Consider the following 26,841-nt stretch of genomic DNA (forward strand, 5'->3'; position numbering starts at 1 on the left):
CAAAATGGGCTTGGTCTTAAGGGGTTAAAGGGGTACTCCGCCCCTAGACATCTTATCCCCTATCCAAAGGATAGGAGATAAGATGTCAGATCGACGGGGGGATCGCTGCTGCAGCACCCCGCTATCATTACTGCGCAGAGCGAGATCGCTCTGCACGTAATGACAGGCAATACAGCGGCCGGAGCATCGGTACGTCACGGCTCCGCCCCTCGTGACGTCACGGCCCGCCCCCGTCAATACAAGTCTATGGGAGAGAGCGTGGCGGTTGTCACGCCCCTTGCCATAGACTTGCATTAAAGGGACGGGCCGTGATGTCATGAGGGGCGGAGCCATGACGTCACGCTGCTCCGGCCCCTGTATCGTCCGTCATTACGCACAGAGCGAACTCACTCTGTGCAGTAATGATGGCGGGGTGCCGCAGCAGCGATCCCCGGGGTCCCCAGCAGCGGGACCGCGGCGATCTGACATCTTATCCCCTATCCTTTGGATAGGAGATAAGATGCCAGGGGCGGAGTACCCCTTTAAGGCTAAGTTTCTACTTGATTTTTTTTTTTTGTTGGGGGGGGAGGGGGAGAACTCCAAGAAAAATGGCAATTCGGCCGCATGGCGTTTTTTGGGCCAAAAAACGCTGCGGACAGATGTTAGCTGTAAATCAATGAGAAATTGCAAAAATCTTATTCCACTTGGCGTTTTTCACTTTGGCGTTTTTTTAATCCTTTTGGCGTTTTTTCACTCTTTTTTGGTGGGTTTCAGCTCCTTGGCGGTTTTCCAAAATCGCAGCATGTTGAGCCACTGGCGATTTTTTTTTTTGGTCAAAATTGTAGCTTTTTTCTCCCATCTATGGGAGTAAAAAACGCCAAGAAAAACGATATGTGGGTTTTAACTTTGGCGTTTTTGCAGGCGGTTTTTATTCTTTTTTGGACTTTAGCGACCCAAAAAAGTGATGGAGATACCTTTTTTAATAACATTTCGTAGGGTACCATTAAAAAAATAAAAAAAGATAGTAGTGAAAATAGTAGTGAAGGAAAAAACAAATAACAACATTTTTTAACAGGGATCAATTTATGTGGGCGGACGGGGACCTAAGAATGTAGCCGACAATAATAAAAATGTAGTGTGTGTGTGTGTGTTTTTCACATTTTTTTCTTTATTTTTTTACATGTTTTTTAGGTAGTTCTACTACTCTCAGCATGGAACACACTGTTCCATGATGGGAGTAGTAGTACCTGTACTAATTGACAGATCGCCCGTTGCGATCCTCCATTATAAGGTATAGATGCGGCCAGCCGCTCTTCTTTGGTCCCCTGCACTGACGTATATATACACCTATTCATATTTCCCGCAGAGAGCTGTGATTGGCCAGATGGTTCCAGCCAATCACAGCTCTCTGTGGAAATAGGAATATGTGTATATATACGTCAGTGGCAGGGGACCATAGAAGAGCGTCCGCCGCATCTATACATTATACAGGAGGATCACAGCGGGTGTCAGGAGTGACATCCACTGTGATCTTCCTTAACTGCAGGTACTACTACTCCCAACATGGAGCACATTCTGCTCCATGCTGGGAGCAGTAGTGCCTGCATTAATAGGCAGATGACAGCAGGTGTCAGAAGTTAAATTTGCTGTGATCTGTCTATTAATGCAGGTACTACAGCTCCCAGCATGGCACAGAGTGTGCTCCATGTTAGGAGTAGTAGTACCTGCAGGTAAGAACAGATCACAGCGGGTAGCACTCCTGACATCCGCTGTGATCGTCCTGTCTATAGCAGAGATGCAGATCGGCTGTATACAGCGCTCGCATCTCTGCACTATACTCCGACAAGCCACTCAAGTCATTCATATTTCCCTCATAGAGCGGTGATTAGCTGCAACCATCCAGCCAATCACCACTCTGGGCGGAAATTATGAATGAGTGATGTTCTATTCACATCACTGGCCGGAGTACAGAGCAGAGATGCGAGCACTGTATAGAGCAGCTCCACATCTCTGCTATATTATGGACGATCGCATCGGGTGTCAGGACTGACACCCGGGGCGATATGTCTATTAGTACATGTACTACTACTCCCATCATGGAACAGTTTGTTCCATGCTGGGAGTAGTAGTACCACCTAAAAAATTTAAAAAATTTAGAAAAAAGTGAAACGCACACTTTATTAACAATTAATTAAAATGCTGTTATAAAATATATAAATTTTGTTAAATGAAATGTTTTTCCATCACTACTGCATCCTTTTTTTTTTTTTTTTTGGTACCCAACAAATTTTGGGTACCAAAAAAACTGCCAAGGTGCAATTTCCACACAGATGAAAAAACGCCAGAAAAAAAAAGACACAGGAAATTGCACTGGCGTTTTTTTCAGGCGATTTTTTTAAACCCAAAAAACGCAGAAGAAAAAAGCAAATAGAAACTTAGCCTAAACGTGTATTCCAGTATTTATTTATTTTTATTAAATATACTACAGGGGCTGTAAAATGTGTGTAGTTCATAATATAGTGATACAGTGTCTTCATGGTTTCATGGTGGTCTCGCAATTCTTCTGTGATTTTCTTTCCCCCAATGTTTATTTTTAACAGCATACAAAATGAGTGTTGTCTCAGGTTTTCACAGATTGCAGTGCAGCCTGAGACATTGCATCACTAGTCAGGTGTTTAGAGGGAACCTGTCTTTGCTTCAATGGGTGGAGTGACCGCTGGGTGGAAGGGAGATCATTCTGCAAGAATTTCCAACAGCTGGAGGCACCCTGGTCAGAAAGCACTGTTCTGTTGCAATGAATGGAGAACAGGTGTGTTTCAATGGGTGGGGTGGCTGATGAGTGGGAGGATGAAAAATGACCTTACACTTACAAAAAAGGGAATTATGGGGCTTCTTGTTTGAAAGAACAAACTCCAACAGGAAATAGCCTCCTAAGCATATCCATTACTGTCTGGCTGGTACGTATTAAATCACATTATGGTGGATAACCCCTTTTAAGCCTTGCTAGTGCACTGTGCCTGTGAAAGAACTCTGTTACTAAAGCTAGCATTCTGTATTGTATTTTGCTATCTGGTATTCTGACTCTCGCTGTGTTTCCTGAATTAACCCCTTGCTTTCTGCATCGGCATCTCTCTGGTTCTTTCGGTTCTGACTTTGGCTTGTTGATTTTGATTTATCTGTTGGTTTGTTTTTCTCCCTCTGTATTGTTAGTGTGTGCTGCCTTTTCTATTCCTGACAAATTCCCTGACCTGTGACTGAGTATTTTTTGTAGTTTTTTATTTTGACTTTAAGTCCCAGCACATAGATAGGCAGGGACTGTCTTTGTAGTTGTGGATATGTCGGTTAGGGCAGATAGGCAATAGGTAGGGACAGGGGTTGTGAGCAAGTGCAGGACTTTACCTTTTTCCTGCCCATACATGACAGTTTGTTTTATAGTTTTTGATATTGCTACACCCTGCTTCTTACTCGCCATGTTGGGTTTCGCTTTGTTTAAGGTGGATTGTTAAGTAGGCAGGGTCTGGGTTTGTGGGTAGCCTAGGGCTGCACTTAATCCTGCCCTACATGGCAACATTAATGTTTTTCTCTACAGTGTGCCAAAAAAAAAAAATCTGGCAAAATTGTGTGAATAGCTTTATAGTAATTAGAAAATGTTTTTAGATTAACTTATATTAACTCAATTTATATATATATATATATATATATATATATATATATATATATATATTTGAAATATACCTCATTAAAAAAAGTATTCTTCATTTTTCATTTTTAAAGCCTATGGTCTGAAGCAGAGGATGTCTCTGACACAGAAAAGGTTATACAAGCAACAAGTGGAGAGGTAAGTGAAGTAATAAGAAACTGAAATGCAGGGGCAGTGTGATGTAACAGCCCAGGCACCAACCACCAGCCCAGGCACCAGCCAAGTCTATGGGGAGGCAAGGGGCGAGAAGGAAGTGCAGTGAAAGAGAAAGAATCAAAAATAAAGACACTGCTGGCTTATTAATCACAAAATAGAGTGATACATAGAGAGTCAGTAGACAATAAAGGGGTCCAGTGGCACCAAACACTGAATAAATACCCTAATAGACATGAAAAAAGGAACCATAGAATAAAATATTTTTAATTTCTTTAATAGATAAACAATCCAAACTGGTTTAAATGCAAAAGGCATAGACAGAAAAAGTGCATATGGGTAGAAGAGAAAGGACAATGGAGTATATATGTATATACAGTCATGGCCGTAAATGTTGGCACCCCTGACATTTTTTCAAGAAAATGAAGTATTTCTCACAGAAAAGGATTGCAGTAACGCGTTTTGCTATACAGATGTTTATTCCCTTTGTGTGTATTGGAACTAGACCAAAAAAGGGAGGAAAAAAAAGCTAATTGGACATATTGTCACACCAAACTCCAAAAATGGGCTGGAAAAAAATACTGGCACCCTTAACTTAATATTTGATTGCACACCCTTTGGAAAAAAATTACTGAAATCAGTCGCTTCCTATAACCATCAATAAGCTTCTTACACCTCTCAGCCGGAATGTTGGACCACTCTTCCTTTGCAAACTGCTCCAGGTCTCTCTAATTGGAAGGGCGCCTTTTCCCAAGAGCAATTTTAAGATCTCTTCACAGGTGTTCAATTGGATTTAAATCTGGAATTATTGCTGGCCACTTCAGAACTCTTCAGCACTTTCTTGCCATCCATTTCTGGGTGCTTTTTGACATATGTTTGGGGTCATTGTCCTGCTGGAAGACCCAAGATCTCGGATGCAAATCCAGCTTTCTGACACTGGGCTGTACAGTGTGACCCAATATCCGTTGGTAATCCTCAGATTTCATGATGCCTTGCACACATTCAAGGCACCCAGTGCCAGAGGCAGCAAAACAACCCCAAAACATCATTGAAGCTCCACCATATTTCACTGTAGGTACTGTGTTCTTTTCTTTGTAGGCCTCATTCCGTTTTTGGTAAATCGTAGAATGATGTGCTTTACTAAAAAGCTCTATCTTGGTCTCACTTGCCACAAGACATTTTCCCAGAAGGATTTTGGCTTACTCAAGTTCTTTTTGGCAAAATGTAGTCTTGCTTATTTATGTCTGTGTCAGCAGTGGGGTCCTCCTGGGTCTCCTGCCATAGCGTTCCATTTCATTTAAATGTCGATGGATAGTTGGTGCTGACACTGATGCTCCCTGAGCCTGCAGGACAGCTTGAATATCTTTGGAATTTGTTTGGGGTTCTTATCCACCATCCGGACTATCCTGCGTTGACACCTTTTATCAATTTTTCTCTTCCGTCCACGCCCAGGGAGATTAGCTACAGTGCCACGGGTTGCAAACTTCTTCATAATGTTGCACACGGTGAACAATCTAGATCTCTGGAGATTGACTTGTAACCTTGAGATTGTTGATATTTTTCCACAATTTTGGTTCTCAAGTTCTCAGACAGCTCTCTTCTCCTCTTTCTGTTGTCCATGCTTAGTGTGGCAAACACAGACACACAATGCAAAGACTAAGTGAACTTCTCTTCTTTTTATCTGCTTTCAGGTGTGATTTTTATATTGTCCACACCTATTACTTGCCCCAGGTGAGTTTAACCTGTTGGGGAAGGAGGGCATACAGGTATGCCCTCACGTCCTGGCACTTAAGGACAGAGGGCGTACCTATACGCCCTCCGTATTTCTGATCACCACCGCTCGCCGGGCAATGCCTAGGGGGTCCTGAGACCCCTCCCATGTCGGCGGTGTCCGCAAATCGCGGTGATTCCGGACCAATTGGATCACTGGTGACCCGATTGCCCGGAAAATAACAGTGATCAGAGACAGCTCCGACCATGCTAAAGGATAGGAGCGAGGCGGCAGTGGTGCCACCTCGCTCCTATCCCCTGCCATTGGTCGGTTAGGACTAACCGACCAATGGCAGTTGGGGGCGGGGGGGGGGTTAAAGTTCATTTCCCCCACTCTGCCCACCGATTGAAGTCTGGGCAGAGCGGGGGGAACAAGTGCGGCGAGGGGGGAGCATGGCTGGCTTACCGGCGGAGCAGCGGCAGCAGAGACATCGTCTGTGCGGCTGTGGAGAAGGCTGCAGTGAAGATCGCTGGTAAGTGATCCTCACTGTAACCTTCTAAAAGTTGCAAAACTACAACTGCCAAAGGCTGTCTGGGCATGCTGGGAGTTGTAGTTTTGCAACATCTGGAGGGCCACAGTTTGGAGACCAATGACTGTCTGGGCATGCTGGGAGTTTTGCAACATCTGAAGTGGCACAGTTTGGAGACCACTATACGGTGGTCTCCAAACTGTAGCCCTCCAGATGTTACAAAACTACAATTCCCAGCTTGCCCAGATAGCCAGTGATGCTGGGCGGTGTAGTTCTGCAATATCTGGCCCTTCAGATGTTGCAGAACTACAACTCCCAGCATGCCAGGACAGTCTGGGCATGTTTGGAGTTGTAGTTTTGCAACATTTGGAGGGCTACAGTTTGGAGACCACTACTTAGCGGTCTCCAAACTGTTCTTCCCCAGTTGTTGCATAACTACAACTCCTAGCATGCCTTTTGGCTGCCAGTGCATATTGGGAGTTGTAGTTTTGCAACAGCTGTAGCCACACTAGAGTCTGTTTCCTAACTCAGTGATTCCAACCCGTGTGCCTCCAGCCGTTGCAAAACTACTGACAGACTGTACATGCTGGGAGTTGTAGTTTTGCAACAGCTGGAGGCACACGGGTTGGAATCACTGAGTTAGAGTCTGTTTCCTAACTCAGGGGTTCCCCCCAGTGTTGCATTCTGGGAGTTGTAGTTTTGCAACAGCTGGAGGTTTGTCCCCCCCTACAATGTACAGGGTACCCTAAAAACACTACACTACACTAACACATAATAAAGGGTAAAACACTACATATACACCCCTTTACACTGCCCCCCCCCCAATAAAAATGAAAAACGTCTCATACGGCATTGTTTCCTAAACAGAGTGTCCAGCTGTTGCAAGACAACAACTCCCAGTATTGCCGGACAGCCATTGACTGTCCTGGCAGGCTGGGAGTTTTGCAAAACCTGGAGGTAACCTGTTTAAGAAACACTGCCGTAGGGATTTGGTGGAGACAAGCGCCATCCTTGTATCCGGGTCCGCCTCTATTGCAAATTCCTAATTTAGGCCTCAAATGTGCATGGCACTCTCTCACTTCAGAGCCCTGTCGTATTTCAAGGCATTTTAGGGCCACATATGGGGTATTTCTGTACTCGGGAGAAATTGCTTTACATATTTTAGGTGGCTTTTTCTCCTTTAACCTCATATGAAAAGGTAAAATTAGAGGCTACACCAGCATGTTATTGTAAAAAAATTAAAAAAATGTACACAAACATACTGTTGTTGCCTCATACTTTTCATTTTCACAAGAGGTAAAAGGAGAAAAAGACCCCCAAAATTTGTAACGCAATTCCTTCCGAGTACGGAAATACCTCATATGTGGATGTAAAGTGCTCTGCTGACACACAACAAGATTCAGGAGTGAGAGAGCTCCATGTACATTTGAGGTCTAAATTGGTGATTTGCCGGTGGCCCCCGACTTCCATTCCAATCAAATTCTCTCTCCAAAAGCCCAATGGCGCTCCTTCTCTTCTGAGCGTTGTAATTCACCTGCAGAGCACTTTATATCCACATATGAGGTATTTCCATACTCAGAAGAAATTGTGTTACACATTTTTTGGGGGTCTTTTTCTCCTATTACCCCTTTAAAAAAAATAGTATTTTTTTATTTTTATGTTCCATTTAACAAAAGTTTGTCAATCACCTGTGGGGTATAAAGACTCAATTTACTCCTCAATTTACCCCTTGAGGGGTCTAGTTTCCAAAATAATGTGTCATGTGGGGGTGTTTTACTGTTCTGGCATCATGGGGGCTTCCTAAATGTGACATGCCCCCCAAAATCCATTTCAGCAAAATTTGCTCTCCAAAATTCCATTGTTGCTCCTTCCCTTCTGAGCCCTCTAGTGCACCCACAGAGCACTTGACATCCACATATGAGGTATTTCCTTACTTGAGAGAAAATAAATTACAAGTTTTGGGGGGTCTTTTTATCTTTTACCCCTTGTAAAAATGAAAAAAAATGGGGCTACAATAACTTGTTAGTGTAAAAAAATGGAGATTTTGATTTTTCTCCTCCATTTTTCTGCTATTCCTGTGAAACACCTAAAGGGTTAACAAACTTTTTGAAATCTTTTTGAATACTTTGAGGGGTGCAGTTTTCATAATGGGGAGTGCTTCAACGTTAGAAAAATTCTGGAATTTTTCACCAAGAAATGTTGCAAGTATTGACGAAAATTTACCACTAACATCAAATTTATAAATAAAAGCATCCGAAAGTTATTAATGCATAAAGTGATAGAGGTCAGATTTGAAAAAAACAGGATCAGGCTTCAAAGAGGAATGCCGATTCCACGAGGCGCAGGATAAACTCAGTATCAGCCTGATGAAGCTGAAAACCTGCAGTGAAACACGTTGCATCTTGGGAATAAACCTTCCTTGATCTTAACTGGTTTCCTACTGAGTTTATCCTGCACCTCGTGGAACCAGCGTTCCTCTTTGAAGCCTCTCTGATCCTGTGCCATTATCTGCAGATGACTCGATATATATGTGTTTGCCATTGTTGTGTATGTCGGTACACAACTATATGGGGTGAGTGCCTTTCAAGCCTCTTTTGTTTTTAACCCTTTTATCTTTTTTATCACACCAAGGAGTGCTCTTTTTTCATTCTAGATTTGAAAAAAATGCTCCCGTCCTTATGGTCATAATGGGCTCCATCTCCAAGGGGTTACTGCAATCCTTTTCTGTGAGAAATACTTCATTTTCTAGAAAAATTTCAGGGGTGCCAATATTTACGGCCATGACTGTGTGTGTGTGTGTGTGTGTGTGTGTATATATATATATATATATATATATATATATATATATATTTTTTTTTTTTTTTTTAATTTTTTTTTTTTATATATATATATGTGAGGGCAAAAACCTAATACAATAATGTATCTGAGTATATGGGCAATGAGGTATATAATAGCGTATAGTAGCATACAATAGTTAGTTAGTGCACAATAGAATGTTAATAAACAATAAAAGGTTACATGCCCTGGCTGGATAAGAGGAAAGGTACACAGACATAGGTATCTGTCAGTTAAAAGGTACACGACCAGCCCGTAAAAGATATGAAACCCGTAGGTACAAAGCCCCCTTTACCCCAGTAACCCACCACACCTCTGATGCGTTTCGACGCACAGGCTTTGTCCAGGAGAGGGGCTAGTGTCCGGCATTAACACTTTAGGCCTGCTAGCTCAGCGGGCTGTTTGGAACCACCACGATGAAATTGTGCCATCCTGAACAGCTGAGACGACAGCAGGAGAGCCCTTACCTGCCTCCTTGCCATCCGATCTGTCCCTCGATGCTCCATTCAGCCTCAGCAGGCAGGAGCAGTCGTGCACCGATATCACTGATCAGTGCTATGCTAGTACCCTATGGGAATTAAAAAAAGAGGGTAAAAAAAGTTAATTAATGTGATTTAACCCCTTTCTTAATAAAAGTTTGAATCACCCCCCTTTTCCCCAAAAAATGTAAGTAAAATAAAAAAAAAACATACACATATGTGGTACTGCCGCATGCGTAAATGTCCAAACTTTAAAAATATAATGTTAATTAAACTGTGCGGTCAATGCCGCACACGTAAAAAAATTCCAAAGTCTAAACTTGCATAGTTTTGGTCACTTTGTATACCCTAAAAAAATTCTAAAAAGTGTTTGAAAAGTCCCATCAAAACAAAAATGGTGCCGATAAAAATATCAGACCATAGAGCAAAAAATTAGCCCTCATACAGCCCCGTATATGGAAAAATAAAAATTATAGGGGTCAGAAGATAACATTTTCAAACATGGTTATTTTCGTACAAATAGTTATAATTGTTTAAAATAAGTAAAACAAGTAAAAACTATATAAGTTGGGTATCATTTTAATCGTATGGACCTACAGAATAAAGATAAGGTGTAATTTTTACCGAAAAGTTCACTGTGTAGAATCCGAGGTAGAGCCCTGCATTGGGATTGGGATCCCTCGGGACCTGCCCCAAAACGTTCGGGCAGTCAGGAGGCTGCTGAGGGCGGTCAGGCGCTATGCCTGCAGGTTCCGCAAATCCTGCAAAATACCGTACTGGTTCAGCCAGGCTCTATCAGTCTCAGAGCCAGAACCAGTATGGACGCTGAGGTAAGCCCTCCAGCTACCTCCACACTGGACCACCAGGGACTGGTTAAAGGTCCCTTTAGATGCCACTTTTAACTTTGACAGCGGCGATCTAAAGGGTTAATAGCCGGCCGCATATCGACTATTAACGGCAGCCCCCAGCTACAGGAATCAGCTGGGGGCGGGCTGGTATGGTGCGGGCTCCTGACCCCTTAACCCCTTAAGGACCAGGCACGTATGAGTACGTCCCTGCGCCCTTGGTCTTAAGGACAAGGCACGTACTCATACGTCCTGGCGAATTTCGCATCCCGCCGCGCGCGTGTATGTATTCTTGTTAAGAAATCTTTTAAAAAGTCCTTTTTTTTTGCACATTTATAAAATTAGTCGAATTAATCTAAAGAATAATCGTCCCACTATACGGGGATGTATGAGGGCTAATTTTTTGTGTTATGAGCCAAAGCCAATGAGTTAAAGTCCAAAATTGCATATTTTTGGTCACTTAGTATAAAAAGCGATCAAAAAGTCCCATGAAAACAAAACTGAAAAAAATAAACTATAAAAACTACAGATGCCCTCATACAAAAGTTATAGGGGTCAGAAGACGACAATTTTCAACATGCAAATTTTGGTGCATGTTGTTAGAATTTTTTTTTAGGTAGTAAAATAAAACAAAAGCTATATAAATTAGGTATCCTTGTAACCGTATGGACCTACAGAATAAAGATACGGTGTAATTTTTACTGAAAAGTGCACTATGTAGAATCGGAAGCCCCCAAAAGTTATAAAATAGCATTTATTTTTTCAATTATGCCACACAAATATTTTTTTTCTTGTTTTGCCGTAGATTATGTGGTGAAATTATTGATGTCATTACAAAGTAAAATTGGTGGTGCAAAAAAAAAGTAGGTGCAAAATTGAAAGCCTTATGATTTTTAGAAGGTGAGGAGGAAATAACAAGAGTGCAAAAAATGAAAAATGGCCCGGTCCTTAAAGGGTTAACGTAGAGCCAACATAGAGGGTATCTCTCATGGAAGAGATCTCTGTACTGCCCCCTGATATACTTATACATATTGTATTAGGTTGCCCTCTTTTTTCTAAAGTAAATAACCCTAATTCTGATAATCTTTCTGGGTACTGTAGTCCTCCCATTCCCCTTATTACTATGGTTGCCCATTTTTGAACCCTTTCCAGCTCCACTATATCTTTCTTGTACACTGGTGCCCAGTACTGTACACAGTAGTCTATGTGTGGTCTGACTAGTGATTTGTACAGTGGTAGAATTATTTCCTTGTTGTGGGCATCTATGTCCTTATTGATGCACCCCATGATTTTATTTGCCTTGGCAGCATCTGCCCGACACTGGTCACCATAGCTAAATTTACTATTAACTAAGACTCCCAAGTCCTTTTTCCATGTCAGTCTTCCCTAGTGTTTTCCCATTTAATACATAATCACAGCCCAGATTTTTCCTCCCCATGTGCATAACCTTACATTTATCAATGTTATTGGGGTATTTCAGGGAAACATTTTTTTTTTTTATTTATAGCAACTGGCTCCAGAAAGTATATTTACGTCCTGCGCCGGCTCCCGCGATATGAAGCGGGATCGCGGCTCATCAACGGCCGGGACCCGCGGCTAATACCACACATCGCCGATCGCGGCGATGTGCGGTATTAACCCTTTAGAAGCGGCGGTCAAAGCTGACCGCCGCTTCTAAAGCGAAAGTGAAAGTGACCCGGCTCAGTCGGGCTGTTCGGGACCGCCACGGTGAAATCGTGGCGTCCCGAACAGCTGACAGGACACCGGGAGGGCCCTTACCTGCCTGCTCGGTGTCTGATCGGCGAATGACTGCTCCGTGCCTGAGATCCAGGCAGGAGCAGTCAAGCGCCGATAACACTGATCACAGGCGTGTTAATACATGCCTGTGATCAGGATGAGAGATCAGTGTGTGCAGTGTTATAGGTCCCTATGGGACCTATAACACTGCAAAAGAAATGTAAAAAAAAAGTGTTCATAAAGGTCATTTAACCCCTTCCCTAATAAAAGTTTGAATCACCCCCCTTTTCCCACAAGAAAAATAAAACAGTGTAAAAAAAAATAAAAATAAACATATGTGGTATTGCCGCATGCGTAAATGTCCGAACTATAAAAATATATCATTAATTAAACCGCACGGTCAATGGCATACGCGCAAAAAAATTCCAAAGTCAGAAAAAGCGTATTTTGGTCACTTTTTATACCATTAAAAAATGAATAAAAAGTGATAAAGTCTGATCAAAACAAAAATCATACCGATAAAAACTTCAGATCACGGCGCAAAAAATGAGTCCTCATACCGCCCTGTATGTGGAAAAATAAAAAAGTTATAGGGGTCAGAAGATTACATTTTTAAACGTATACATTTTTCTGCATGTAGTTATGATTTTTTCCAGAAGTGCGACAAAATCAATATAGGATAAGTAGGGTATCATTTTGACCGTATGGACCTACAGAATAATGATAAGGTGTCATTTTTACCGAAATATGCACTGCGTAGAAACGGAAGCCCCCAAAAGTTACAAAATGGCGTTTTTTCTTCGATTTTGTCGCACAATGATTTTTTTTTCCGTTTCGCCATGCATTTTTATGTAAAATGACTAATGTCACTGCAAAGTAGAATTGGCAACGCAAAAAATAAGCCATAATATGGATTTTTAGGTGGAAAATTGAAAGGGTTATGATTTTTAAAATGTAAGGAAGAAAAAAACGAAAGTGCAAAAACGGAAAAACCCTGAGTCCTTAAGGGGTTAAAAAATCTTAATCCTTCCAATAATTATCAGCTGCTGAAGTTGAGTTTTTCTTTTCTGTCTGGCAACAGTGCTCTCTGCTGACATCTCTGCTTGTCTCGGGAACTGCACAGAGTAGAAGAGGTTTGCTATGGGGATTTGCTTCTACTCTGGACAGATCCTGAGACAGGTGTCATCAGAGAGCACTTAGACAGAAAAGAACAACTCAACTTCAGCAGCTCATGAGTACTGAAAGGATTAAGATGTTTTAATAGAAGTAATTTACAAATCTGTTTAACTTTCTGGAGCCAGTTGATATAAAAAAAAAAAAAATCCTGGATAACCCCTTTAAACCTCATCTTCCATTTCTCATCCCAAATCTCCACCCTATCCAGATGCATTTGTAACAGTACACTGGCCCTTATTGTGTTAACCACTTTACAGAGCTTAGTATCATCTGGGAAGATTGCTACTTTACTATACAACCCCTCTACAAGGTGATTAATAAATATATTTAATAACATAGGACCCAAAACTGACCCCTGTGGTACCCCACTAGTAACAGTCACCCAATCAGAGTAAGTAACAAGAGTAAAGTGGTTTTCTGCTGTGTGTCTCTGCTCCAGAGGCATGGTTGTGTTTGTGCTACAGATAGATTTTATCTTCCACTCATCCCCTATGTAGCTATTCTGTCAAACTTGCTCTAAAAAGAAATGAGATCATGGAGGTGCCACAATCTCATTTCTTTTTAAAGCAAGTTCGACAGAATAGCTACATAGGGAATGAGTGGAATATGAAATCTATCTGTTTCACAACCATGCCTCTGGAGGACAGACCCACAGCTGCAAAAGTTGCAGAATAGTTGGAGGAGGTTTCTATTCAATTTGACATTCCAGCTAAAAAAATGATTGCCCTTGTGCGTGACAATGCTGCAAATATTGTTTCTGCTGCGAACATCCTGGAGAAGCATGGATAGGCTAGTGTCCTCTGCACTGGCCATACTTTACAGCTGGCAATTTATGCTGCATTTAAGAATCCAGGCACTGAAAATGCTGTCAGCGCTGGTAGAGGACTAGTTGAAACTAAAACTAGCCAGCAGCAAGTTGAAGGTAAGTAAGAAAAAAAAGAAGAAAAAAAGATAAGTGGCAATGTGCAAAAACCTATGGTGCTATATCAGTTGACTGTGGATACTTCGTGCAATATTATATATTCTGTATGCACTAGTAATATGGATACAGTCTGGAACATACTGTGTGATATGTGATGCCTTGAGATACTATTTTTGCACAAGAGACACCAGCATGGGAAACTTTACTTGCCACTTTGCACACTATAGACTTATAGTTGCTTATTGTGAGCTATGAGGAACACAAAAAGAACCACAATACTATCGCACAGTCTGAACATTGCCCGGTATTGTGCAATAGAATAGTGCACTTGAAGGAACAGTTGCAACTTTCTTTAGCACTTTATGACTGTGGTGATTTAAGAGGTAGTCAATGGTGACCGATTACTATTAGTACTTAGAGTGTTTATTATTCACATTTTAATAAGAAGAAATAAAAGGTATATTTTAAGGTTCCCTAAATACGAAAAATTGTCTGTGACTTATTGGGAGACGTAACCTCATGACAAGATACGGCTGTATCGATCAGTTATATGCATATGTATATATAAGCGCTGTGGGGGGCAGATAACGCTATATGTCTTCCTCCCCAGCACATCTATATACATATGCAGCGGCTGCTCTATGAATGAATAGTAAATCTTTCAGGATCATCGGCCGGGTGGCTGCTGGATGCATTCTGATAGATATACTATTCACATATAGCGCTGCACGGTTGACAACTGCGCCGGCGGGGTAACATTATAAATGCGCTGGCAGGGGGTATAGATATATACATATAAATGCTCTGGTGGGAGTATATCTTTTATATATATATATATATATTTTAGATATTAATTTAAGCTGCCGGCACCTGCGACTACACTGCGCTGCCGCCGGCTTCTATATACACTGTAAAAATTCATAATCCCTGCTGCCGGGAGAGGGGAGCTCTGATTGGTCAATAGCTATTGACCAATCAGAGCTCCCGTGGTCCGGCAGCGGGGATTATGAATTATGACAGTGTATATAGAAGCCGGCGGCAGTGCAGTGTTGACGCATGTACCGCCGGCTTGTTAACTTAATAAATGTGGATCGCAACAAATCTTCAGTGAATGATCTGCTGCAAGCCGCATTTAATTTCAAAAAGCCGGCAGTACATGCAGCTACACCGCGCTCTTGTGCTCCAGAATACGCTGTCATAATTCATAATCCCCGCCGCCGGGAGACAGGAGCTCTGATTGGTGAATAGCTTTTCACCAATCAGAGCTCCTGCCTCCCGGTGGGGATTATGAATTAAGAACTGTATATAGGAGCCGGCGGGGAGCGCAGTGTAGTTGCATGTACCACCGGCTTTTTAACTTAAATGTGGATCGCATAACAAGCCGGTGGTACATGCGTCTACCCCGCGCAGCCACCGGCTTCTATATACACTGTAATAATTCATAATCCCCGCTGCCGTAACATGGGAGCTCTGATTGGTCAATAGTTATTGACCAATCGGAGCTCCCCTCTCCCGGAAGCGGAGTTTATGAATTATTACAGTGTATATAGAAGCCGGCGGCAGCGCAGTGTAATAAAAATTACCGCTGGCTTGTTAACTTAATAAATGCGGATCGCAGCAGATCTCTGCAGAATGACCTGTTGCGATCTGCACCTCAGCTCCTGGACTATAACTTCCATCATGGGCAGAGTCTGTCCATGATGGGAGTAGTAGTCCTAAAAGACCTGCAACCAGGATATGTGCAAGTGCCATCCCTCAGCAGCGCCGTGGTACTACAACTACTTCCATCATGGGACATGATGGGAGTAGTATGGCAGAGGGGTAGATCGCAGCAGATCATTCTCCGGAGATCCGCTGCGATCCACATTTATTAACTCTATAAGCTGGCGGTACATACGTCTACACTGCGCTCCCCGCTGGCTCCTATATTTAGTTCTTATAATTCATAATCCCCGCCGGTAGACGGGAGCTCTGATTGGTCAATAGCTATTCACCAATCAGAGCTCTCCTCTCCCGGCGGGGATTATGAATTGTATAGTTAATAAATGCGGATCGCAGGAGAGTGATCTGCCCCTCTGCCCTTGGATTACTACTACTATCATGGGACAGAGCCTGTCCCATGATGGGAGTAGTTTTAGTACTGCAGCGCTGCTGAGGGATGGCACTTGCACATCCCCCAGCTGTGGGACTTTTAGGACTATTACTCCCATCATGGACAGACATGGAGTTGTAGTCCAGGGGCTGAGGTGCAGATCGCACAGGGGCATTCTGCAGAGACCCACTGCGATCCGCATTTAATAAGTTAACAAGCCGGCGGCACATGAGCCTACACTGCACTGCCGCCGGCTCCTATATACACTGTCATAATTCATAATCCCTGCTGCCGGGAGAGGGGAGCTCTGATTGGTCAATAGCTATTAACCAATCAGAGCTCCCGTGTTCCGGCAGGGAATACGAATTATGACAATGTATATAGTAGCCGGTGGTACATGCGACTACACTGCACTGCCGTCGGCTCCTGTATACAGTTCTTATAATTCATAATAGTAGCTAGGGATCCCTGACTTTCAACTGCAGCTCCATCTTCAGTCATTTCTAGTAATAACTGCTCAGCTGCACTTGGTGGTTCTTAATGTTTTTTTTTTTTTTTGGACTTATGCTTGCCAAAAGATTGAGCCATGGCAAGGATTATACTCAGGTAATATTTTAAAACTTTAAAGAATTACGGAAAAATGAATTCACACTTAACAGCAAAGTATCAAAGCTTGGAGAATGATGAGGAAAAACTTTCTAGCTACTTGCTTAGTAGTATACCTTCAGAAGTTGCTTTGTGAGGTGATTTTCAAAGTTTGACTTTCGTGCGCAAAATTTACTACTGCCGTGTGACATTTTGATAAATCATGCGCACGAAAGTAAAACCAAAGCAAAAAAAAAAAAAAAAAACTACATAGATAATTACTTTCAGAAGCAACCTTTGATTAATTCCCATCAACGTTCTTAAAATGGTCCACCCCATACAGTATTCTTATGAGAACACATTACATGGAAAGGAAGTACGTACAGTATTCTTAAGAGAACACATTACATGGAAAGGAAGTACATGGAGGCTTTTTAAAATGTCTGATTATATTAATGGAACTGTCCATGGTTGACTACTCCATCCCATGACAAATCCTTTTGCACTATTTGTTAGCCATGTTGAAGCCCAGTGCCCCCATTAGTCCATAGTGGCAGCAGGGAGGGAGCTCTGGCACAGTTCTATGGGATGGAGCTTTCCATGGTTGACAACTCCATCCCATGACAAATCCTTGTGCTTTTTTGGTTAGCTGTGCTTAAGCTCAGTGCCACATAGTCCATAGTGGCAGCAGAGCAGGGAGGGAGCTCTGGCAGATTTCTGTAGTGTCTGGCAGATCAGGGGTATCTCAGCCTGATGAGTTCTAAGGGTTGGAGCTGTCCATGGTTGATAGCTCCATCCCATCTGGCGGCCTTAGTTTGCAGCTGGAATAGTGTGACTGCGAAACTTGTGGCACGGACAAGTTGAACACTTTATTTAAAGTAAGGATAGTCAGAAGTCATCAGCCAGAATAATGGAGTGTTTTTGAGGCTCTTTGTACTGTAAAGTCTAAATGTGCAGGCAAATGTGCAAAGTAGACAGCTGTGAGCCCTCCCTACTTTACTCCCTCACCTCCTTGAGTCTGTTGGCAGCAGTGAGGACTGGGAGGACAAATAGAGAGAGCAACAGATAGAGGAGGGTGAAAGAATGAAGTCCAGACAGTCCTGTTTTGCTAAGAAGGTGCCTGGGCTGGCATTGGCCACCCTTTGAGTTGTTGGAGGGCAGAGTAACAAGAAAAATGATGGCACAGATGGGTCCTGCAGTTCAGATGGCATCTGGAAGCCTGCATCATGCCCTGGCTTGGTTTTTGCTGGGTTCAGTAGGCTACACCAGACTTTTGTTGGTATCTTTTGATACTTAGGATACGTTCACACATACAGGATCCTGCACAGATTTGATGCACAGGATTTGTAACTGCAGATTAGAAGCTGTGCTCAGTCATTTGGTTTACATTGAAATCTGCATCAGAAAATTCTGTGCATCAAATCCTGCGCATCAAATCTGCGTACATGTGAACATACCCTTACACTGTATAATGTAAACAGGTAGACTGCATTAGTTAAATTATATATTGAAATAAGAAAAGGGAATATGTTATTAAGTTTTTTAGTTATTTTCACAGACTCAAAGAGAAAACATAGCTGATGAAGAACTGGATGATGTGAAAACTCTGGTCATAACTAGCAGTGTAAGCCTAGCTCCCATTTCCCCTGCAGCAATCATCTCGAGGTCTGTTTTGTCTTATGACAACGAAAGCAACCCAGACTTTGGTAAGTATGCTTTAGCATGTATCTTTCTATTTAAATAATTATTATATTAATATATATATATATATATATATATATATATATATATATATATATATATATATAACGTAATCCACTAAGGTACTTGTCCGTACCGTATATTGTTAGGTCTCCCAATAATGTGTAGAACAATTGATAGCGCAAAGGGAACCTTTTAAATTATTTTATTGTATAAACATAACACTCGTGGTAGTGATTAAAATATGTATTAGCCACCATACACTACTTATATTGCCGCATCCATTTATAAAGATGTATCACAAGTTGTAGTCCATATGTTCCTTTAGGCCACAATATTCATTAGTGCGTTTTTAAAGTGCATATGAGAGTGTGCGTTTTCTACTTATTATTCAAGGTGCGCTAGTACATTTGTGACCTCTCTTCTGTACGCGCCTCCCACACACCTCGATTGTCCATGTGTGGTAACCGTACTGGTTATGTGCATGTATTAACAGAAGTATTGGATGTGCTTTTATTATTCATAGAGGTATTTTAATTGTGTGCCTCTATAGCAACTTAATGTCCATCTGTTAATGGCAAATTATGTCACAGTCTTTTAGATATTTGCACATAGAACGATGCATGTTGCACATTTATGATCATGTCTATTTGAATTATTGCACACACTTATTGCACATATTCCTTATTACACATAGCACTTATTGCACTTATCTCTTTTTCGGCTTCTTAAGTAGTTGGTGCTTCTAGTTTCTTTCGGATGGGAGCCTCTTTATAGGTAATTGCCGGTCCGACGCGTTTCCTCTTATGATTCTTCCGGGACTTGTTTTTGGCTTTTTACTCCTCCTGTATCCTTTTTAGATGCGGCACTGATGACGGCCGTACTTCAAATGACTTCCCGCCGTGTTTTTATATCTGTAACTCCTCCTACTCCATAGTCACATGTTTTCCTCAGGTCCAATCATAATCTCTTACGTCAGGGCTTTTCCTTCAGTATCTTTTACGATCTGGTTGGATCACCTGGGTGTTTTCGGGTGGGGAGTGTATACTATGCGCTCAGGTATGCTTTCCAGCCCTCGTTCTGAGCTCCGGTCTCCATCAATCAGGTGGGTGGCTTGCGTTTCATTCCTTTAAACCCTTTATCATCTGGGATTTTCATTTGTTCTTGTGCTCATTGAAAATTTCTATTTTATAACACAAATATTTGATATTATCATCGCTTGCTTGATTAATTCTTGTGTTTTTGTTTTTTTGTTATTAATTTTTGTTTTATTGTTTTATGTTGGTTTATCTCGGAGTAGTTTATTTTGGGTTATAGTAATTGTTGTTCATCTTTTTGCAGTGAGTTACAGGCTGATGTTATATTTATTTTTGTTTTATTTTATTTTATTTTTTTGTATAGTAGGGCCGGCATGTTTTTGTTTACTTTTTTCATTCGATAAAGCAGGCATATGATATAAAATCATTTAGTCCTCCCGGTTTTACAGTCTCCAGTGTATATGTCCAGAATGCCTCTCTCTGTAGTAGGCTCCTGTCCCAGTCTCCTCCTCTTGGTGGGGGAGGTATCACTTCTATCACCTGCACTTTTAAACTTTTAATATCACTTTCGTGTTTAAGTGCAAAGTGATTTGCAACTGGAGTGTCCCTCATATTGATTATATCTCCCACATGCTCCTGTAGCCGTTTCTTAAGGGCTCTAAACGTTTTCCCCACATAATTTGCTGGACACGAGCATGTTAGGAGATATACAACGCCTTTTGTTTCACAGTTCGCGAATTGTTGCATTTTATATTGTTTGCCTGTTACACTACTTGAACTCACTGCTTTTATGTACATATTGGCACATTGTGCATTTACTGCACGGGAAGGTTCCTTTTGGTTTTTCTGTAAACCATCCTTTTTTCTGTTCAGGTTCAAAGTTGCTCCTTATTAGTTTGTCCTTTAGATTTTGTCCACGTTTGTATGTTATTTGTGGGGTATGAGGAATTATACTATCCAGGGTTTTATCCATCCTTAATATTCCCCAGTATTTGTTTAGGATCTCCCGTACTTCATTGGCTTTTTCATCAAAGACTCCAATAACTCTTGTTACATCGTTGGAGTCCTGCTTTACTTTTGGGGTTAGTAGATGGGATCTATTGGATGTTAAAGCTCTATGGTACGCTTTTTTCAGAACTTTATTGGGGTACCCCCTACTCCTTAGTCTTACCCGTAACTCCCTTGCTTTAGTCTCAAAGTCTTCCAGTGAAGAGCAATTCCTTCGTATCCGAAGATATTGTCCCGTTGGTATTCCCTGCTTCAGTGGGCGTGGATGGCAACTGTCCCACTGAAGCAGGGAATTAGTAGCTGTCTCTTTTCTATACACTGTAGTTTGTATGTGGTTGTCGGGTGTGATCCATATTTTTAGGTCCAAGAATGCAATATGATCCTTACTTATACAACTGGTAAATTTTAACCCCAAGTTATTTCTATTTAGTATTTCCACGAACCTTAAGAACTTCTCCTCAGTGGACGACCAAATTATGAGAATATCGTCTATGAACCTTAGCCATAAACTTACATGACTGGTCCATGACGCCATCTCCTCACTGAATACCTGTTGGTCCTCCCACCAGCCGAGGTACAGGTTTGCGAAACTGGGGGCGCAGGGGCTCCCCATCGCTGTACCTCGGCTTTGGTGGAAGGACTCCCCCTCAAATTGGAAATAATTCCTGGTGAGAACAAATCTCAATAGTTTTATTACCAATGTATTATGCGATGTATATTGAATGCCTCTGGAGCTTAGGAAGTATTGTACTGCCTCCAGACCCTTGCTGTGGGGGATGGAGGAGTACAACGCCTCCACATCAAGGGATGCTAATATTGATCCCTCCTCCAATCTTAGGTCTTCCAATTTTTGTAATACATCTGTCGTATCACGAACAAATGATGGTAGGGCATATACGAAGGGGCGCAGTATGCAGTCCACATACTGACTCACCCCTTCTGTTAGATTGCCGATACCCGACACAATGGGCCTCCCTCTTAAAGGGGGATGGTCCTTGTGTATCTTTGGTACTGAATAAAAGCATGCAATTCTGGGGGTTTTTGGCTTCATATATTCGTATTCTGTTTTGCTTAGTAGGTTACAACTTCTACCTTCATCCAGGATAGTCACTAACTCTTCTGCAAATTCCCTTGTAGGGTCCTTCCTCAGTTTGCTATAACACTCCCTGTCTAACAAGATGTCCAAGCACATCCTTTTGTATTCCTCCCTGGTCATCAAAACTATATTTCCTCCTTTGTCCGAGGGTTTGATGACCAGGGAGGGATCTTTGGCTAATGCAGTCATAGCCTGTCTCTCTTCTCTCGTGAGGTTCTGTTCCCTTATTCTTTTTTGGTCTAGCCTTTTTAAGTCATTGGTTACCATGTCAACAAATATATCTATATTAGAGTAGTCACCAATCGGGGGTGGTTTTTTACTTTTATTGCTTAGTTGACTATAAGGGCCTTCTCCCTCTGTTCTTTCATTATTTTCTCGAGAGAGGGTTTCTAGATCCCTAAATAGTATCATGTCTTCTTGATCTACTCCTAAATTTTGCCCATCTTTTATATTTTTTATGTGAAAATATTTTCGCCATTTGATCTTTCTGGCAAACATGCCGGCCCTACTATACAAAAAAATAAAATAAAATAAATAAAACAAAAATAAATATAACATCAGCCTGTAACTCACTGCAAAAAGATGAACAACAATTACTATAACCCAAAATAAACTACTCCGAGATAAACCAACATAAAACAATAAAACAAAAATTAATAACAAAAAAACAAAAACACAAGAATTAATCAAGCAAGCGATAATAATATCAAATATTTGTGTTATAAAATAGAAATTTTCAATGAGCACAAGAACAAATGAAAATCCCAGATGATAAAGGGTTAAAAGGAATGAAACGCAAGCCACCCACCTGATTGATGGAGACCGGAGCTCAGAACGAGGGCTGGAAAGCATACCTGAGCGCATAGTATACACTCCCCACCCGAAAACACCCAGGTGATCCAACCAGATCGTAAAAGATACTGAAGGAAAAGCCCTGACGTAAGAGATTATGATTGGACCTGAGGAAAACATGTGACTATGGAGTAGGAGGAGTTACAGATATAAAAACACGGCGGGAAGTCATTTGAAGTACGGCCGTCATCAGTACCGCATCTAAAAAGGATACAGGAGGAGTAAAAAGCCAAAAACAAGTCCCGGAAGAATCATAAGAGGAAACGCGTCGGACCGGCAATTACCTATAAAGAGGCTCCCATCCGAAAGAAACTAGAAGCACCAACTACTTAAGAAGCCGAAAAAGAGATAAGTGCAATAAGTGCTATGTGTAATAAGGAATATGTGCAATAAGTGTGTGCAATAATTCAAATAGACATGATCATAAATGTGCAACATGCATCGTTCTATGTGCAAATATCTAAAAGACTGTGACATAATTTGCCATTAACAGATGGACATTAAGTTGCTATAGAGGCACACAATTAAAATACCTCTATGAATAATAAAAGCACATCCAATACTTCTGTTAATACATGCACATAACCAGTACGGTTACCACACATGGACAATCGAGGTGTGTGGGAGGCGCGTACAGAAGAGAGGTCACAAATGTACTAGCGCACCTTGAATAATAAGTAGAAAACGCACACTCTCATATGCACTTTAAAAACGCACTAATGAATATTGTGGCCTAAAGGAACATATGGACTACAACTTGTGATACATCTTTATAAATGGATGCGGCAATATAAGTAGTGTATGGTGGCTAATACATATTTTAATCACTACCACGAGTGTTATGTTTATACAATAAAATAATTTAAAAGGTTCCCTTTGCGCTATCAATTGTTCTACACATTATTGGGAGACCTAACAATGGGCATGGCTAAATTACTATCCGGCAAAGTCGACAACAGTAGATGGCTTGAGGATATACAAGACGTTTTTTCAGAAAAGGAAATAAGCTTCTGCAGTCAAACGATTTCTATTAAATCAGCCTTTAAAAATGTAACTAAATTATATAAAGATCAAGTGAGATCAAACTGGGAGATATATAGTTTGGAGAACTATCTTAAAAATAAAATAGTACCAAGAGGACTCCGGATCCCCCTCACACCATCACCCCGTATCCAGACCTCACACATAAAAGAACGGTGGGAGAGAGAAGCAACGCAGAGCTCCCTCAAGTTAATGCAAATTCTATTGGAGGAGGAAAAACTTCAATTAGAAACAATAACAGCAAATCTAAATAAAGCAATAGAACAAATAAATACTTTCAAAAGTGATCCAACGTTCATCAAGAAGGAACAATTTCTGGAGGAAAGTATCTCAAAATTTGTAGCATATTTAAAAGAAAGGAAACATCTACAGTTCAAAAGGGACTTGCAAGACTTTAAGAATAAACAAGAATACGAAATTATAAAAACAAGCACGGTGCAAGAAACAGATATATCAATATCATCATCTGAATGTGAGGAAAGTGAAACCGAAAGAGGAGGGGGATATCAAAACTATAGGGGAAAGAGAGGAGGTGGAAGGGGATCAGGAAGAGGGAGACCGAGAAGCTCTAGAGGACATAGAGGTCGGGGGCATTTTTTAGAGAGGACACCGACTATGAACGATTATGTACTCAGGAGTACCAATTAGAACATACACAAGTGATAACACCAAAAGTACCAGAAGATAACATACAACAAAAAGATAAACAATTACAAATAATAAATCTATCAAAAAAAAACCTAAACCAAGTAGAAATGAATCTCCTGGCGAAGGGTCTGACATATGTCCCGACTGTTAAATTCAGTTCCTTTGCATGGACAAGAGATGTCAACCTCTTTGCCAGAAAGATCAAATGGCGAAAATATTTTCACATAAAAAATATAAAAGATGGGCAAAATTTAGGAGTAGATCAAGAAGACATGATACTATTTAGGGATCTAGAAACCCTCTCTCGAGAAAATAATGAAAGAACAGAGGGAGAAGGCCCTTATAGTCAACTAAGCAATAAAAGTAAAAAACCACCCCCGATTGGTGACTACTCTAATATAGATATATTTGTTGACATGGTAACCAATGACTTAAAAAGGCTAGACCAAAAAAGAATAAGGGAACAGAACCTCACGAGAGAAGAGAGACAGGCTATGACTGCATTAGCCAAAGATCCCTCCCTGGTCATCAAACCCTCGGTCAAAGGAGGAAATATAGTTTTGATGACCAGGGAGGAATACAAAAGGATGTGCTTGGACATCTTGTTAGACAGGGAGTGTTATAGCAAACTGAGGAAGGACCCTACAAGGGAATTTGCAGAAGAGTTAGTGACTATCCTGGATGAAGGTAGAAGTTGTAACCTACTAAGTAAAACAGAATACGAATATATGAAGCCAAAAACCCCCAGAATTGCATGCTTTTATTCAGTACCAAAGATACACAAGGACCATCCCCCTTTAAGAGGGAGGCCCATTGTGTCGGGTATCGGCAATCTAACAGAAGGGGTGAGTCAGTATGTGGACTGCATACTGCGCCCCTTCGTATATGCCCTACCATCATTTGTTCGTGATACGACAGATGTATTACAAAAATTGGAAGACCTAAGATTGGAGGAGGGATCAATATTAGCATCCCTTGATGTGGAGGCGTTGTACTCCTCCATCCCCCACAGCAAGGGTCTGGAGGCAGTACAATACTTCCTAAGCTCCAGAGGCATTCAATATACATCGCATAATACATTGGTAATAAAACTATTGAGATTTGTTCTCACCAGGAATTATTTCCAATTTGAGGGGGAGTCCTTCCACCAAAGCCGAGGTACAGCGATGGGGAGCCCCTGCGCCCCCAGTTTCGCAAACCTGTACCTCGGCTGGTGGGAGGACCAACAGGTATTCAGTGAGGAGATGGCGTCATTGTCACGATGCCGGCTGGCAGGAGGTGGATCCTCTGTGCCAGAGAGGGATTGGCGTGGACCGTGCTAGTGGACCGGTTCTAAGTTACTACTGGTATTCACCAGAGCCCGCCGCAAAGCGGGATGGTCTTGCAGCGGCGGTAGTAACCAGGTCGTATCCACTAGCAACGGCTCAACCTCTCTGACTGCTGAAGATAGGCGCGGTACAAGGGAGTAGACAAGAGCAAGGTCGGACGTAGCAGAAGGTCGGGGCAGGCAGCAAGGATCGTAGTCAGGGGCAACGGCAAGAGGTCTGGAACACAGGCTAGGAACACACAAGGAAACGCTTTCACTGGCACGATGGCAACAAGATCCGGCGAGGGAGTGCAGGGGAAGTGAGGTATACATAGGGAGTGCACAGGTGAACACACTAATTAGAACCACTGCGCCAATCAGGGGCGCAGTGGCCCTTTAAATCGCAGAGACCCGGCGCGCGCGCGCCCTAGAGAGCGGGGCCGCGCGCACCGAGCCAAGACCGACGGAGAGCGAGTCAGGTACGGGAGCCGGGGTGCGCATCGCGAGCGGGCGCCACTTGCATCGCGAATCGCATCCCGGCTGGAGGCGGTATCGCAGCGCACCCGGTCAGTGGATCTGACCGGGGCGCTGCAGTAGCGAGGATGTTGCGAGCGCTCCGGGGAGGAGCGGGGACCTGGAGCGCTCGGCGTAACAGTACCCCCCCCCCCTTGGGTCTCCCCCTCTTCTTGGAGCCTGAGAACCTGAGGACCAGACTTTTGTCTAGGATATTTTCCTCAGGTTCCCAGGATCTCTCTTCAGGACCACAGCCCTCCAAATCAACCAAAAAAAAAGTTTTCCCTCTGACCTTCTTGGAGGCCAGTATCTCCTTTACGGAGAAGATGTCAGAAGAACCGGAAACAGGAGTGGGAGAAACAAGTTTGGGAGGGAAACGGTTGATGATGAGTGGTTTAAGAAGAGAGACATGAAAGGCATTAGGAATACGAAGAGAAGGAGGAAGAAGAAGTTTGTAAGAGACAGGATTAATTTGGCACAAGATTTTGAAAAGACCAAGATAACGTGGTCCTAATTTGTAGCTGGGGACACGGAAGCGGACATATTTAGCGGAGAGCCATACCTTGTCTCCGGGAGAAAAAATGGGGGGAGCTCTTCTTTTCTTGTCGGCAAACTTTTTCATGCGAGATGAAGCCTGTAAAAGAGAATTTTGGGTCTCTTTCCATATGGTGGAAAGATCACGAGTTACTTCATCCACAGCGGGCAAACCAGAGGGCAAGGGAGTAGGGAGGGGGGGAAGAGGGTGACGGCCGTACACCACGAAAAATGGGGATTTGGAAGAAGATTCAGAGACTCTGAAGTTGTACGAGAATTCGGCCCATGGTAGAAGATCTGCCCAGTCATCCTGGCGGGAGGAAACAAAATGCCGTAAATAGTCACCCAGGACCTGGTTAATT

The 26,841-nt window shown here is 42.2% G+C and overlaps 1 protein-coding gene across 1 annotated transcript in view; it reads left to right on the top strand.

Annotated features, from left to right (window-relative positions):
* The window catches only part of CCDC40 (coiled-coil domain containing 40), a 282,644-nt gene that overhangs the window by 23,269 nt on the left and 232,534 nt on the right, over window positions 1-26,841 (top strand). Inside the window, exons 2-3 of the mRNA XM_056550062.1 lie at window positions 3,754-3,817; window positions 18,302-18,449. Of these exons, the coding sequence (XP_056406037.1) occupies window positions 3,754-3,817; window positions 18,302-18,449 (212 nt within the window). The remainder of the gene's footprint in view (window positions 1-3,753; window positions 3,818-18,301; window positions 18,450-26,841) is intronic.

The sequence above is a fragment of the Hyla sarda genome, chromosome 13 (assembly GCF_029499605.1).
Source record: "Hyla sarda isolate aHylSar1 chromosome 13, aHylSar1.hap1, whole genome shotgun sequence".
Classification (NCBI taxonomy): domain Eukaryota; kingdom Metazoa; phylum Chordata; class Amphibia; order Anura; family Hylidae; genus Hyla; species Hyla sarda.